The 17,527-nt window shown below is 39.9% G+C and overlaps 1 protein-coding gene across 1 annotated transcript in view; it reads left to right on the forward strand.

Annotated features, from left to right (window-relative positions):
• The window catches only part of gpr158a (G protein-coupled receptor 158a), a 65,345-nt gene that overhangs the window by 14,443 nt on the left and 33,375 nt on the right, over window positions 1–17,527 (forward strand). The window contains exon 3 of the mRNA XM_054623288.1: window positions 16,910–17,012. Coding sequence (XP_054479263.1) covers window positions 16,910–17,012 — 103 coding nt within the window. The remainder of the gene's footprint in view (window positions 1–16,909; window positions 17,013–17,527) is intronic.

Below are 17,527 nucleotides of genomic sequence, written 5' to 3' on the forward strand. Positions count from 1 at the left end.
ATATTTGGCTTTTTGGTAGCTGAAACAAGGGTAGAAAATACAGCACTTACTTAGTTAGCAAACAGTCGCTCATTTCCACAACCAGCAGTGACGGAGCGACATTGTCATTCATGTTCTTGGACAAAAATGTAAGTCTATATTGTCTCTCTTTTTTAGCTCTATTTTTGGTCTCCACCAACCTCTGAGAGAAATATCTGTCTCCTTTACTACAAAATGTCCCACTATGTTCACCAGATAGTAGCTTACTTTGCTTATTTTCTGCTTGTTGCTGAGCAGTTAAGTTTACACTGTGAGAGAAGAATGTTTCAAAACAGTAACGTTGCAGAGCGTAAAACCACACACATTTTCTAAAAGATGCTAAAATTATTCAAAGCAAAGGGTACCTGCAATCGGTGACCCCTTTCATAAACAAGTAGTTCCATTCCTAATATAGAAGTTTGAATTATAGCCGCTTTTATAATTGTGTATACCTAGAAAACATACTTGTTTAAATAAGTGTAAACAGCAGAGAGAAACTAAGCTTTTCAACTTACGCCAGCAGTTTGCATAGCAACCAAAAATGCATGACTAAAACATTAATACTTTCTGCCTGCTTTCATTGTAACCTTTTGTTTGTCGAGAGCTACTTGCTAGCCAGCGGCTAGCCTTCTGGTCGTTGCCTCTTACCTGCCGGTTCAGTCTCATCATTAGGAGCGATAGATCTCGACGAGATGCTGTAGATCAGACTCCTTCATAATGCATGTGATGTAATGGATTGCAGTGAGCCTCTTTGAATAATTAATCACTCTCTTTGTCTGAGTACTTCCACCTTTCCGTGGACAGTCAATACCAGAGACATTTGACATAGTGTGTGTGTGTGTGTGTGTGTGTGTGTGTGTGTGCGTGTGTGTGTGTGTGTGTGTGTGTGTGTGTGTGTGTGTGTGTGTGTGTGTGTAGGGAGGCTATCAGGAGAGAAATACATGGTTACTGGTATAGATTTTAACTGGGTTGCAAAATAATGATCTCAGTGTGCTTACAGTGCAGTGAGTGTTTTAAGTGTATGCTTACCTTCATCTGAATGAGGAGAGCTGTTGTGGTCATGGTTTGTTGCAGGATGTGACTTGTGATGCATGACAGCGTTATCATACAGGAGTGCTCATTGTTGTCATATCTACTCGATAAACAACACAGATACAGAGAGGTATAGAAGAAGGAATTTACGGAGGTGAATTTTACAAGAGCAGCAGTGATTTGAACCACCTTGTTATCACTTTTCAAAGTGTATCGCGTCACTTGTTTGTATCGTAATACTCTTGTGCAAATAGGAATTATGGCTAACGATCGTCCTATCTGTTAAAGCTTAATACCTACTGTATCTTCCTGGAGCTAAAGTGCACGGCCAGGTAAATCAGAGGTGACGTGGGAGGCTGATGTCTTCCCAGATATGAATAGAAAGCACGAATGCAGTGTAATCAAGTCTTGTAGACCTGTGTGTGTGTGTGTGTGTGTGTGTGTGTGTGTGTGTCTGTGTGTGTGGTAATGTGATTAAAAACAGCTTTGTGAGGGATGCCCCGTATTTGCAAACAGGGATTCATTTTGTGTTATTGCTGTATTTTTTTTTCCTCATGCAGGTATTCCCTCTGCATGTGCAGCAATTTCTTGTTTAATGGGTTTCTTTGGGGCCATTTGAATAAAAAAGACAATCACTTCTGGCTGCTATAGATCCGCGTTGGGACTATTTTCTTTGTTTTATTGGAAACAAAGCAGTCGGTTTAGTTGGTGTTGGAGCAGTTTATTTACTTAAGCGATTCATTGACGTAGTCACATTTCCAAACCACCCTCGTTGCTCCTTATAAACTCATTTGAATCAATGCTTCGCTTCCACTCACATGTAGACTCCACATTCTGTTTTGCATGCACAACTCTGACAGGATTTGAATTCCTTTAATCACACATCCACTGTTGTTCTTCTGCTTCTTAGCAGCGTTTTAAGTGCCACCATTCCAGCAATTGAATTTGACAAAATGCAGTCGTTCAGCCAGCCAGCCAGCCAGCCAGCCAGCCAGCCGGCCGGCCCTCGGCCTCCCCTCACATCCTGCCTCTCAAGCTGCTGTTTGCCCAGCCAAGCATGCAGGCAGCCCAAACTCAGATGGAGGCAGATGCTATGGATGACTGATTCACCAGGCGAGCAGAGAGAGGCAAAACAAAATGAGGCTCGGACTGTTGACAAGAAAAATACAATAACCCAGAAGAGTGTCATAAGCTTCAAAGTTATTTGAAGGCATTGCTATTTTTTAAATTCTAACAATTGTTGTCCTCGATTCTTTCATTTTTCAACCTAGTTATTTTGACCAATTTCACCAGAAAAAATCACAACCAAACTCAAATTAAGTTGGAGTTAATGGTGCTCCGGTCAGGATAACAACATTTTATACGAAGTATTTCAATTATGAGAAGGAGAGAAAGAAAGAGTCTCGTGACTCGACAACTGTTTATTCGGCTGATAACGATTGGTGGCGGATCGATCGGAGCACCCGATTGTATCACAATGTGTATGTGTTAGTGCTTACAAGCTTGAAAGGGAGATAGATAGAAGGATAGATAGACAAGATAGACAAACATGACTCAGTGTAGATAACTTAACTTTATAGTAAAAGCAAACTATATACGATTTCCATTTTGTTGTTTTTGAAAATAGGCACTGCATATATATCACCATCACATTAAAGGAACTTGCACACAACAGTGAAAATCAACCAGAATATGCCAACGCTCTGTCAAGGACAATATTAAAAAAAAAAATATATATATGGCAATCAATTTTATCCTAAACTCTGACTGCAGACCACTCACATTAAGCCAAGAGCAAACAGTATTTTTCTTTGATTAACGACACAGTACGGCTCTGATGTATGCCAATCATGGTGCCGCTAGATGAATCGTGACATAGCCAAATATTTTCAACTACAATCTCAACTTAATTTCCTGTTGAAAAAGTGTACACATGCTGTTTGAGGCTGTCTTTTTTCTCCCACTAATGGCACTTCCATTAGTGTGTTTCACCGTTCTTCAAAAGTCTAGGACTTTGCCGCCCTGGGGGCACCTTTCATACGAGAACGCGGCTGTGGATGATGATGAATGTTTCAATCAATTAGCTTATTGCTCAGAACAAGTGGCGGAGGCCCTGGGGGGGGGACGGGACGTGGGCCGTTGGAAGGCAGTGACACATAACCTGAATGATTACTTCAGCCGTCACGACAAGGACTCCTGACTCTGCGCTGTTTCTTGTTGAGGGCTGCTGAGTGAGAAGAGTGAGGGCCACTGGTTAGAAATAGAAACATTTGTAATCTGAGAATGAGAAGAAAGCATCAGAGTTGGAGCATAAATACAGAAAAGCATTGTTCACTTTGGCGATGTTTGATTCTGATTATTTATTGAATGTCTTAAGAGGTAAAAATGTGTCGTGTAGTCTCATAATACCTGGATTTTGAGTTTCCAATCCAATAACTCAATACATAGATTTTTATCAGTGACAGTAAACAAGTTTCCCAGAGCTGATTTGTGGACTACAACTGCTGCTCTGAGCTCTGGCTCGTACATGTTTTTCAGCCATGGTACCAGTGAGGCTCCAGGGATGGAAATTTCAGTCCACCTCTTTGGTCCTTACTGAAATATCTCAGCAACGTTTTGATGGATTGCTATGGAATTCTGTTCAAACATTCATGGTCCCCAGAGGATGAATCCTTGTGACTTTGGTGATCCCCTAACTTTTCCTCTCGCACTACCATAAGGATGACATTTGTGGTTTTGTATGAAACTATTTGCTAAACAAATTCTTGTGCCCTTCAAGATTAATTATAGTAACTTTGGTGATGATTGGGTTAATATTTCAGTTTGGGCAATACTTTGGTTTATGACCAAATATCTGCTAAACTAATCATATTCTAACCAGTCCCGCTGTTCTTTTTTTGTGTGCAAATAAGCACGCAAACTACAATCGTACACATTACACCTGCTAAACATCAGCATGGTAGCCTAATTTTGCCACAGAGAGACGCTAGCATGGCTGTAAACTCTTAGTCTCGTTATTTAAATTTAAATGCACTAACTAAATGTCATCTTCTTCATTTTCTGCCTCTTCTTTTTTATCAGTCCATAACTTTGAAGTCCAAATTCACTCTCCAGAATGCATTTGCTGAAATATTCGGTTTATAAAATTATGTTTTGGGTTTGAACATCTGCCAAGAATTCTGTTTGAAATGTCACTCATTCTAGCACTAAGACTTGCGACCCACGTTTTTGCAAAGGGCCGACAAAACCCCCAAAACACCATGCACATCCATAAAAACACACATCCCCTCCACACACACACAGAATTGGTGCCAAACCATCGTGTGGCAGGGGACTTTTGATGGTCTTGGTGTTTTGTACACTCAACAGCATGCAGGGTTTATTTCTGCATCACCATGGTGCTCTCTATGTTGTTGGAAAGCTGAAGTGGATATTCCAGCTCTGTCTCTTGAATCACTGTTACATCTTGACCTTGGTTCACAAGGTTGTCCCGGCCCAGCCGCTAATCATCTCAATCACACGCTGATTTTCTCCGCTGTGTACCTTTGTGCTGCTGAATTAATAACACCATCAGTGTTAACACAACTGCTGCTACCCTCCTGCTTTGTCTGCTCTCACCTTCTCTCTCTCTCTCTCTCCCATTTTTGCAAACAGAAAAGTACAAACAACACACACTTGTAATTTCCCCTTGTACGGACATTATACTGACCTACATACTTTCCCTGGAGGTTTTCTCAAGTCCCAACCATGACCACTATATAATGTATAATAGATAGAGATGCACCGGTTGCAATGTTCATGGCCCATTATGAATTTTTTATAACTCTGACATGCTGATTTTCTTTGTGAGAACAAGGCTCTAGACAAACGTTTCTGCAACCCTCACGGAACCGCCCTGAAAAATAAGTTCTACAGTCCCGTAGTCAGATTAAAAACATTATTGGCATTATTAGTTTTAATTATATGTTATAAGCTGCTTAAAGCTAGTGTTAGGAAGTTATAAAGGTCATGATTCTCTCTCTAATATTTATTGTATATTTCTGGGAAAACATCTCCTTCAAACATCTGTATTTATACATTTTCTCTCCAAGAGCGAAATATTACAAGATTACATTAGAACACATCATGATAGTGTTATAATTTAGCTAAACCAAATACTCATATGTACTTAATAGAATGCATCATAATGCAAGCTCTGTTAGCATTAGCTGTTAGCTCCGTTATGAGCAGGACTGTGCAAGGGAGAGAACACTTTCTCCAACCTAAGTGTGATCTGAACCTTAACCAAAAACCTCTAACGACTTTTGTTGTCCAGCTGTAGTTAAGTTGTTGTGGTTGTAGATGTTGTGGTGGCCCAAAACCAAAGCCATCCCGGTCACCTATTGTTTCTGTGATTTACATCTAGTTGTCTCATGTCCTGTAATCTTTACTTCCAGCTGTCTATAACTTACAAAGACTAGACAAAGGCCACGCATTGTATTGGCAGCTATTGTAACAAGTCCTTTATCCGTACTGGAACGGCTACAGAGGAACGATCATTTCCAAGATCACAGCACAAGAGTGTAATGGACACTTTTGAATTACTTGAGTGCACAAGAGCCAGTTATGATGTTTGTTTCATTCTTTTAGCTTCAAAAAAGGACATAAGGCAGGTTGAATTGATGAGATTCATTTAAAAAGACTTTGAAAACTGATTGCCAACTGAAATTCATTAATCAGTGAGTGTCATGAAAAAAGATTGATTTGCCCATCAGAAATGTTGCCTCATTTGCATGCAAAGGTTTTAGGCCCCATTATGTCCCATAATGAGTTGTCTTTTGTGTCAGCAATCATTTTTCTACTGGAAATTTCAAATGGCGGATGCCTGTAAATGAAACTGCAATTTTTATCCAGTATTATACTTTGGAAATGAACTCTTAGAGCAACATAACAAACAATGACATGCGCAATTCATATTAACCTTACTTTTGTTAACCAGTAGATCTCTTAGGGGTAGTAATGTATCCCATAACAAAGTAATAAAATATGTTATAAATGTGCTTTTAAAGGTTTCCGTCTTTAAGGATTTTCCAGCCATTATAAATGTAAGAAACCTTCTATGATACGCTGATTTCTTGCTTGAAAATTGTTAAGTTACCTCCTATACCTTTGCTTCCACAAAAGGAAAATCAACTTTTATCCTTGACGAATAATAATCAATACCAGGAGTTTATTTGCTTGAAATTAAACTGCTCATTTGGTCATATTTTTCCCGAAAGTCGTACACAAATTCATAAGGTAGCGCTTAGTTTTATATCTCATCCAAACATGTCCATTCTTCACCGGCACTTGATTACGCTGTATGCTCGGTGAACTCCCCAAACCCCTCTGAGAATGTGATGCACGTCAGTTGAGTAATGTTTAGCTTGGGAAGCCAAGTGTTCCCTCTACACTCATTCAACAAAAGTGCTTACCCCTTCATCTGCAGGCCCGGCCGCGTATTCTAAGATAAAAATAGACTTTTTTTAGCATCTTGGGAATTCCCCTGCTGTTAGAAACACGGCATCGTAGTGGGGCAGGGATTCCCACAAGGGACCTATGTTAAGAGTACAAGGTCACGGCCTCTTTCAACCTGCTGATCTCGTTTCAGCAATTTGGGTGGAGAAAAAGGGCACGAAAGCATCCTAATTAACTACACTACTTGCCATGTTGCCTATTAAAGTATGTTCAGGAGCCTATAAATAGGCTAATTGCTAATTAGCTACAGTGATCTCACCAAAGCTGTGATTATGCTTCAGAGTTGATAAGAGGGCTTGATAGGAAGGAGATAGAATACTGCTGTGCACCAGCTGATTTATGTTCACCCTTCAATTTGAGCTAATGCTGTTATTGCTTGGTGAATTATGCAGCATTGTAGTAAAGGAAGTAAGTAAGTACAATTGTATTTATAAAGCAACTGTCAAAACCAAAGTGCCACACAAACAGGGGGTCTTGGCTCAGGCTGCAAAAATGATAATTGATAATTACAGTTCAAGTCGAAGTGGGACGATACAAAAGCACAGTAAACCATTTCCAACTGCAGTGGCTGTATTTTTGCAATATTCCTCAGGTGAAAGTAGTAGGACTCACCAACTGTCGAGACTTGTCAAATTTCCGCTGGTAGTCAAAAGTGAAGCCTAGGTTTTTGGAAAAATGTTTTTGTCTCAGTGGCCAATGAACCGATGAGTTGGAGGATGTTTGTAGAGACCTGGTCTGGAGCGAATACCAGAACTTGAGTTTAGCTGTGATTTAATTGAAGACCAGGACATTAAGTTCTTCTCAAGACTAGGAAAGAAAAAAAGGCAATAAATGTGAGTTTCTTTCCACTGTAGAAAGAAAGATTAAGGAGTGTAAATATGAGCAGAGATCTGCAGCTTGGCAGATGGATGGAGTGCTACATCTTGGAAACACTTTTTTTAGAAGATTTCCGTGCTGGAGAAAGAAAAACAAACCTTTTTTTAATGTTTTTATAGCGCCACAGAAATGAAACATGCAACCGATGTCCTGCCAACACAGTCTGGTTCCCAATACTTGAGTACACTTTTTTTTTTTCCAACATTGCCAAGATTTCATTGCTAAATATCCCCCAAAATATTGGAGGATTCAGTTTGTAAATGCGCTATCTTGTCATCCAAGGACATTTTTGTGTTCCCAATAAAGATAACCACTGATATACAAAATTCAAAATCCCACATTGGACAGTCTCCTCTTGGGTATTGGAGATGAAAACGTCAAGGTTGAGGGCTGTTGGCTATAACGCAGTGGGACCAGAGATCACAGGACACTTCTTGTTTTAACTCTGGCCCCCCCCGGCCCTTTCCTTAACCACTGTCTCTCTAATTGGCTCTGTGGATAATGCTGGAACTCTGAATTTACATGGAAACACTTTGAAGACTTGAGTACACTCGCCCCCGGGCAAAGTCTTACATTCGCTGTGCCCGGCCTCAGCAGCACACGGCAAAACCGAGACAAAAAGCAAACACTCGTCCGGGGAGGATTGGGGGGGGAAAAAGGGGAAAGTAGAGGTAACATTTGTCCAGGGACCCATGAGATTGGATGTGAAATGAGTACAGCTGTATGCTCACATGGGATGGAAATAGACTGAGTGACGGTATCTTATTTAACTTATACACAAAAGTTACCTGGCTCTGGCCTTTACTGCAGTCTAGGCTGTTTTTATATCCCTAACTCTGTACGGATTCTCAGTGTTCCCACAAATAAAGATGACGCTCCTAAGATATAAAATAGATAGTATTTTGGACCATCAATCTATTTACCATCACTTACCCAATTCCATGCAAGGCTAAGCAAGAAAGCCCAGACATCCTTCTGCTTCGCTGCATCCTGTGCTCCTCCTGAGAGATCCTGAGGTGATATATAATCCCTCCAGTGTGTTCTGGGTGTGACTCAGGGTCTCCTCCCAGTTGGACCTGCCGAGCAAAACCTTCCACAGGGAGGAATCAAGGAGGAGCAGCAGCTTTTGACATCTTTTAATGTGAAAGATCAGGGGTTCTTGTTCCCACTTCTTGCTGATATTGAAGCTACTCACTAAAAAAAAGGGTGATTCAAGACACCCTGCAAAGCAAACTCGCTGTGGGCTGCAATCAAATTCTTCTGATCGTTATATATAATAACCATAAGCAACTAAGTCTATGGTTACCTGCTTTAGCAACATATATGGGACAAAAAACGCATTTAACAAGGTCAGAAAACAGCTACTTTACTCAGGATCTCTCCATCTGTAGTGTTAAATCACCGATAGTTTGGTGTCATGATTATCTGTTAAGCACAACCATTTTGCATTGAGGAAGATAACATCAATGGCCTGCAGCAGGTCAGATTAAAAGATTTTCTCTCTATTGAAAGGCTTATTCTCTAGCATGATGTGGTCTCTGATCTTTGGCAACTTAAAACAGAACAGTCAGAATTACATGAATCACTTTCAAGTTGCAAATTAGGATGACAGGGATTTCAAGTAAGGAAGAATCGTTGCAGTTCCTGTTTGAGGAAAGCGTCGGTTGAGTGGACGACAGCGAGTTGTGCCCGTTGTCCCCGGAGGCTGCTTTGAGGATGTCAGAAAACTTTGCGCATGCCTAATCTCTTAGTACTCAGTGTCCTTGTTTTATTGTGCTCGTGTACTCGAGTGATTGTACGTATGGTATGTCTATTTGCCTGTTGAAAGTTGCAAGGGGTCAACGTTACTGTGCATTTTAACGTGCGAACGTGGAATAAATATGTTCACTTTGACACTAACGTAAGCTGTGAATGTGATTATGACAGCAGTATCCCAGTGGTGTCTGTTGTGTGTTTACCAGTCCCAGTCTGGTGGCGGTGTTAAGCTCCCTCTAGACCGGAGTGTTTATCTCGCTGGTGTTAAAGGCTCTGGTCTTTGGACTGCGCTCAAAAAAAAAACGAGGCCCTGCTCTCCGGGCAGCTCGGCCCCGGCTAACTTCTGCTAGTTGACCTCGTTTAAAGGCCTGGCTGGCTGTCTGGCTGTCCCCCTCAGCACAGAGCCACAGCCATCCAGCTCTCAGCAGTGTCCCTTTGTGTGTCTGAGTTAGAGTAATGCACAGGCTTGAAATTGCGGTCTGAGCCAGATCCAGCGCCAATTTATTTAGCCCAGTCCATACCCACCAGCTAGATGTTTTTTTTAAGGATGAAGCCGGCCAGAAGCAAAGATATATACGTCAAAACTCATTCTTCTTTTGCTCTCTCTTACATACAAAGCTACACACAACCACTAGTTCCCATTTTAGGCTTGCTGCTCCGAATGAATATGGACCAATTCATCATAAACATTCAGTGACTAATTAGCTAAATGTATATTGAGCTCTTTTATATTCTCACTAACAGCCAATTACAGTTTGGGTTTAAGGACTGTAATATCGTACTCAGTGTTTCCAACAGGATTTTGTGAGACTGTGAGTCAGATGGCTTTGTACATTTCAAAGTTGAATCCATCAATCTTGTGCACTTTAAGAGCTAAATGAAGAGGCTCTACCTTTGTGTACCAAAATTACCAAAAAGATACCCTGGCAAAAAGATAAAACATCAGGAATATCAGATGACAGAACTTGTTTATATTATTTAAAAATGTTAAAATGTATACAAGAAATGAAAAGAATATTAACGCCCTCTAATCAGACCCCTCGCCTCGCCTCTTCCAACAGCCTCTATTGCCTGCTCTCTCCTTGCTGTGGACTGGAAATCAAGCTAAATTAAGTAAAACATTTTCTAATTTAGCAGGTGGTCAGCTAGCTTGCTAAGGTTAGTTTGCAAATTCCACCATATTTTCTGCTAACGTAACAGTGGTTACAGAAAATGAGCAGAACAGCAGGCTGGGTCACTGCTCCCCGCCACTAGGAAGACGGATGCTAACTAGTCCAGCTTCTGAACTCTTCCCGGCGGGATAGTGTGGAGACCCTTGGAAATGCAACACACCCAAATAAACAGCCAAGTCAAAGGGGTATTCCAGCAATGTATACCCCCATTTGGCTTTGTAACTTGCAAGAGTCAAATAACAAAAGGACGGTCAACACAGGTAGAGAGAGTAAAACTTTTAGTCCTCAAAATGGGTCCTCAAGCTCCCTAAGCCTAAAAATCCCTGGATGCCTCTTGATCTTGTCTCTTAAACCCTTAATGCCCGGTCAATGCCTCTCCAAGCCAAAGCCCATAACCCCGGTGGTTATTTTCTCAGACTTGACAAAGCTCCTCCAGGGCCACAAAAGACATAATACGTCATTGTTTAACAGAGCAGGTGGATCTCCTGTTTTTTTTTTTTTTATTCTTCCTTTAAAACAAACACTGTCTAATTTCCCCAGTGCCTTCATACACATTCTGAGCTGGCAGTTTACAGCACACTGCACATACATGCAAACTCAGTAACAACTGTACCGTATGAGAAGAGTAAATTACCTTCCAGACTCAAGTGTTCTCCTTCTAAACCTCCATTCTGTGCATTCAGTAGTTCAATCTGTAATTATTGGACGATGAACTTTCCTCAGGGTTTTACGTTGTACTCTGTAGGAACATTACAAATATCTACAGAGGCCTATTAGTGGTTGATTAGGCACTGTGATGGACCGGAAGAGCGTGGGCTCGTCTCAAAGGGAGGGATAGTCCTCGGCAGGTCTTAATTAGCCGTCAGCATCGAGCTAGTTCCTGGTTTCCTGGTCAGGTGGAAGACAACTGGCCTCCGCATTAATTAGTGCTATACCCTTAGAGTTGTTTTTTATATTCCCCAGCCTCATGTTACAGAGAGGTGATGGAAGATAACTGCTGTGTTTGATGTCAGGAGGAAGAGTGTGTAGTGTGTGTGTGTGTGTGTGTGTGTGTGTGTGTGTGTGTGTGTGTGTGTGTGTGTGTGTGTGTGTGTGTGTGTGTGTGTGTGTGTACATATGCAGGATATGCAATTATAATGAATTTATAATATGAGTTTATTTTGAAAGTTACTTAGGTCTTTACTGTCTATTGAGCAGCAGTATTCATTATGCTGAAGTATGCTTTAAACAAGACATACTTTGTGTACTCTTCTCATTTTAGAAAATAAATGTTTTCTTCTGATCAGATATTCAAAACATATCCCCTCAGGCAAAAAAAAAAAAAAACACTTGGCATATTCACAAACATTTGCACAATTTGGACACAAAACAGGGAATTCATCAATATTTTCTTACCTGAATTTGTTCTTACTCCACAAAAAAATGTAGAACTTCCTCAGACCATGCAATACATATAAATGATGATGAAAGACATCTTATATCAAAACCATTATTATAAAAGGCTTTAATAGATAACATTTATACTGTTAACTTCCTAATGCATGGGCCAAATGTATTAGATAACATTAATCCTTTATTAATCCTTCCATTAAGCCTTTTCTTTCTGATCAATTATTGTCATAATTAAATATATTTAAAAGCTTTTATGGCAGCATCACAAAAATACTAGCAACAACTATGGATTAACGCAGCACATGTCCCACTCATTGAGGTTTGTCAATAAGTTAAAAACACCCCCAAAATATTTAAAAGTTTAAAAGCAGCAGGAAGGAGAGCAATACGAGGAAAAATACAACATAGATATATCTTAAACAATCTCATAAATATTTTTGACATCCCTATTTATTAAAGCACAACATTTTTTATGAAGGCTCTTCATTTTACTCTCAAAGTGCACCAGATTGATGCAATTAACCCTAAATTTGACCTAGATAATGAAGGGGGGAATATTCCTTAATTTTTCTTTCTTTTTGCAATATATATTGAAGCAAAATAAAATATTTCAATGTCATTTTTGCCCAATATCCTGCTGCCATTATTGGTTACCATGTTTCTACAATATGATTTGCGAAAATACGAAATGTACACAAGTCAGAGAGGGAGAAATAAAAGACCGTGTGTGTGTGTGTGTGTGTGTGTGTGTGTGTGTGTGTGTGTGTGTGTGTGTGTGTGTGTGTGTGTGTGTGTGTGTGTTGTGTCTATTTTTGATTCCTGCAGCTCTTTTATAAGAACTCCGGTCGCAGGCAGACCGTGCTGGCCTGGCAGCGTGACGCACGCCGATAAAAAGGCTCTCGCTTGCGGTCACACACATGTCACCATGGCAATTAGTATGTCAGAGTGCGTGTGATTGACAGCTGCCACAGCTGGCATGTAAACAACGACAGTGCTGGTGGGGGAACCTGGAGCGCAGAGAGACAACACGAGCTCTTAGTGTCTCTCTCACGTGTGACTGTTATAAAGAATTAAAGGTGTAGATTGTATTTACTTATCTCAGCATCTACAGGTAGAAGACAAAAATAGAAACAGACACTTTTAATGTTTTTTCTCAAACATTTAATTTATAAATCAAGTTTTAATATTTCAAATATTTCTTGCATCCATGTCAGATCACATCAGAAACAACAGTGAGAGATTCTGTGCAGTCAGACACATGTTTCTCAATCATACAGACTATATAGATTATTCATCAGTTGATGGGATTTCTGCTTCCAGGCAGCAGAGTCGACGCCTTCAGCTCATTATGGAAAGAACAATATGGTTGCCTGAGTTGCTCGCTTTCAATATGAACATCATCAAACATAATTAATAGCAAATGTCGTCCGTATGAAAGTAGGTCACTGCTATGTATGTGAGCTCTGTCGGAGATACTAGAACAGTATGTTGTCTTATAATAGCTGTAGGGCTGCAGCTGTTATTAAAGTAATCAAGTATCCTACTCTATAAATCAATCGATTAATCGAGTAGTTGGGTACCAAATTTTGATTGCTTGAATTGCATACAATAGTATTATGCAAAGAAAATGATAATCAATGATTTTTATCGAGTTTCTCAAGGAATCCTATCAGCCCTAAATAGCTGTATATGTTGTGTATTTGACAATAATGTATTCATGTAAGATGTGGAAAAGTGATTTTAACTGATATATTGATTTAAAGAAAATAGGTTTGGTAGGGATATTACATAGGTTTAGTTCCACTTTTCAGTATTGTCTGATCACCTAATTATCTTCTTAATTAACTGATCATTTTAGTGTGTGAATGTTAAAAAAAATATTGAGAAACGTCTATCACAATTTCCCAGAACTATAAGTGACTTTTTCAACTCTCCAGCCCAAAATATATATTTCATGTGCTGTGACATATGTGACAGAGAAAGCAGAAAATCACCATATTTCACAAGCCGGATGCAACAAATACAATGCTCTTACTCAAAAGCATTGTTTGTATCCTTGAGGCTTTTTTTTTAATGCATTTCCCTCTTCATTAAACATTTCATTGGCATATTTAAAAAAAACTGCATTACATGTTTGCTCACCCGCAGTCTTTTTCTTTCATGCATTTTGCTTATGCATTGCCACTTTTCTTGCTTTTGTACTTTTCAATCAGTAAAATAATATGACACAATAAGTTGCAGTATGTTTCGCATCACCAGCACGCCTGTGACCTTTTCTAATAACAAATGGGGGACACACGTAACAAAACATTGCTTTATAGTGCCACTAGGTGTAAAAAAATAAATACACATTGGTACCTTAAAGTTGTCTACTTATAGTAACAAAGATTTAGTTTTTTCAAATGGTGGTCTTGGAATAGAAATCATCTTGATAAAACTTCACCCTAGACCTTGACATTGACCCCCGGAGTCTCCTCAGCTCCTCATCCCTGTGTGGTGGTTTTTACACATCTGTTTCAAAAGCTCCTTTTTTTTTCTGGCCCCTTAATATGAGTCTGGCTCCCGGCTAGACCGCTAGGATCACATGTGACTGATGGCAGGTAGCTGGGAGGTAGACCGCGTTGTCTGGGCCGCTTCCACGTTCAACTTACTCCACATCCGAGCCCATGCATCAATCACCGCCTGGGCTATTCCTGGCTCTCCCCCTGTCACACACACACACACACACACACACACACACACACACACACACACACACACACACACACACACACACACACACACACACACACACACACACAAACACAAACACACACACACACCTGTCTCTGGCTGTTTCCTCTAGTGTCTCTGTGAGGTGGGCATATTAACAGTGGCAGGCTGTAGCTGCGGCACGCTCCACCTGTCCTGAGGAGAAAACTGTGGGGAATCAGAGACGAAATCACGTTGCACCACAGACCTCATTTAAAGCTGCACCAGGCTCTGATTCTTATGAAGTGAATACACGACTCATCAGCCTGAAACAAAAAGAGAGGCACCAATATAAAGGACCATCTAACCTGGAGATTTGTCAAATTTTCCCAAATAAAATGTTTGATTTATCTCTGTATGTATTGAATGAAACGGTTCGTAAAGTTCAAAGAGAGGCTGACTTACGAACATCAGATTTGCCTCTTAAACGTCTCTGTCTTGCCTGGTTGGTTAATAAGACACTAACATGCAAATTTGTTGCAGGTTTTAAATAAAAAAACACACATTAAAACATGCAAACATAAAGCCTGGATTGCTCACACTTGCTTGGCTACATTATAGTTACTAGTTATCTGTAAATTCTTGATGGTTGCCATGTTGGCTCACTTTTCCCCTCTTTAATCTGTATAGAAGAGTAAGATACAGACTAAACTGTAACAAACACAACATTGACAGATAGTATTAACAAAGTTTTGTAAGGCAATGTGTTAGCAGACAAACAATTGCCTATTTACTCATCCAATATTAGCATAAAAAGTCATATTTCTGGCAACTTGTGGTAAGTTGACCAGCGTTTTGTTAACTTTTCTTCCTGCCATTAGGTGCTGCTTTGTTTGTGTACAGCAGGTCTATCAGAAGTTTTTTGCTGAAAACAGCTGAACCAGAACAGTAAGGTTGCAGATCATAAAATCAATACAATGAGCTAATTTAGTCATTTGCCCCATGGTTATTGAAAATGAATTAAAGGCCAGCTTAAAGTACAGTTATAAAATACAAACTAATCAAAAACTTTGCCTCTTTGCAAGTCAATTTTTTTAAATTATTTTATCAGTGTTGTACTGGATATATTGAATATGTCATAACCTTTCCTTTTGCTTCTAGCGTGAATTAATTTAATCACAAATAGAAGAATACGTGGTGTCTTGGACCCTTCTTTTTACCATTAGAATTCACTAGTGAGCTGCAACACATTCTGGTGACATGCATTCATAGCATTGTTCACAGATGTTTAAACACGTGTAAGAAGTCCTGAAATAAGCAAATATTTCCAGTCTTGTGGGTTTGATACAGTCTCTGAATACGTAGTGGCAAAGCACTGTACACAGGTTTACCATTTTAAGATCAAAAGCATCCTTTTCCAGACTGTCACTGCTGAAACGAGGAGCGGCCTTCAACACATTAGTGTAGTGCCACTTTAAACGCTTTGGTCTCTTCAGCAGGAATTTGTTTGAGGAACTTGTTTTGCTGAATTGTCACCCCGGTAATTACTTTGTGCTCTCCAAGGCTTTGACGGAGGGCCGACACTCTCAGCGTTCGTACCTTCACCGAGCACCTTGACAGACAGTCAGAAATAGCTCTGCCTCTTAAGACCTGCAGAGTCCAGTCCGATGTGAAGAGCATCGCTATGACTGATGCTTCATTTAGACGCCGCCGCCGCCGCCGGCCTTACCTCCAGATCTCAGGTCACAATCACTTCACAGCGTGTCAAGTGTCGGCTGAAGTACCGTCGCTATTCTGGGCCGCCTCGTCGTTTCTTGGGACTCAAAAGTCATTATCGTCTCCGCTTAGAAAAAAACGTTGTGAAAATAAGATGTTATGTAGTTTTAGTGAGAGAGCAAGAAGAAAGAAAAGCAGCTTCTTTTTCTTTTACATCAATGACCCAAATGTGTTCATACGGAGGAGAAGATGGAATCGCATTCCCATAAGAAGTCGAATTAATGGTTCTCCTTTAATCATGCAAATGAGTCTGTTCTTAATTTAGATATTAATTATATCGTGTAATTTGGCAAACAGCACACAAAGTCTGCCAAGGATGCCCCCTGACACCCCTCGTGTTTTTTTCTCAGCAGCTCTCAGTCTGTTTCCTATCAGGCTCTCAATCCAAAGGAAGAAGCTTTACTAATTTAATACTGAGAGGCGAGACGGCACAGTTAGACGGAGAGACGAATCTCACAACTTAAATAATTAGACCCTTGTCCCTCCCACAAGACTTTTGATCCTGTGTTCTCTTCTCTGAATTTCCAGCTGCAGGATTTACTTTTGGTTTAGTATTGACATATCGTAATTGCTTTTATATTGGTGTCTTATTTGTCTGTATAACAACATGACGCGTTTAAAATTCGTAATTACTGATGTTCAAGTTCAAACTGAATCCACTGTCTTCTTTGTGTGATTTACATGTTTTTGTCTCTTCGCAGTGTCTGCCGCTCCATGGTCACGGATTTGTCTTAGACAAGTACACGTGCCGCTGCAAGACAGGATTCTACCACCCCAACAGAGTGGCTGTCAACGGCTTCACAAGTAAGTCAGACACAAGTTGATTGGTCCCTGCAAGGTCACTTAAAAGGTCACTTTTAGACTATAAGAAGAGTTTGTTTTGGCAAATTACAGCATGCTAAGATTGAAGAATCCATTTCTTAATCCTTTTTGATGAAGGTTCAGTTGGTACAACCAGAATCATTTTTGGGTTTGACGAAACAATTGAGACTTTTTCTGGATTTTTTTCCACTGAGTAAACCATATGGGATGTGGTTAAAAGCTCAAGAAAAAGCTAAAGTGGACCTTGTGTTGAGATTTTCTTGTTAAACTGCTTTTGTCAACGCTTGAGGGTTTTAATGTTTATCTCAATACTTCTTGAGATGAAGTTTCTGTATACTTGTTCACTATAATCACATAAAAACTGTCACAAAAATTAATCATATAGTATTTTACAGAATTAAATTTGACTTCCCTGCATGGATTGAAGACATATTACATGACATCGACCTTTGTTGTAATGAACATTTAAGAGAAAAAGATAAAGAAACGCTTTTTAA

Source organism: Anoplopoma fimbria, chromosome 21, assembly GCF_027596085.1.
Source record: "Anoplopoma fimbria isolate UVic2021 breed Golden Eagle Sablefish chromosome 21, Afim_UVic_2022, whole genome shotgun sequence".
Classification (NCBI taxonomy): Eukaryota; Metazoa; Chordata; class Actinopteri; order Perciformes; family Anoplopomatidae; genus Anoplopoma; species Anoplopoma fimbria.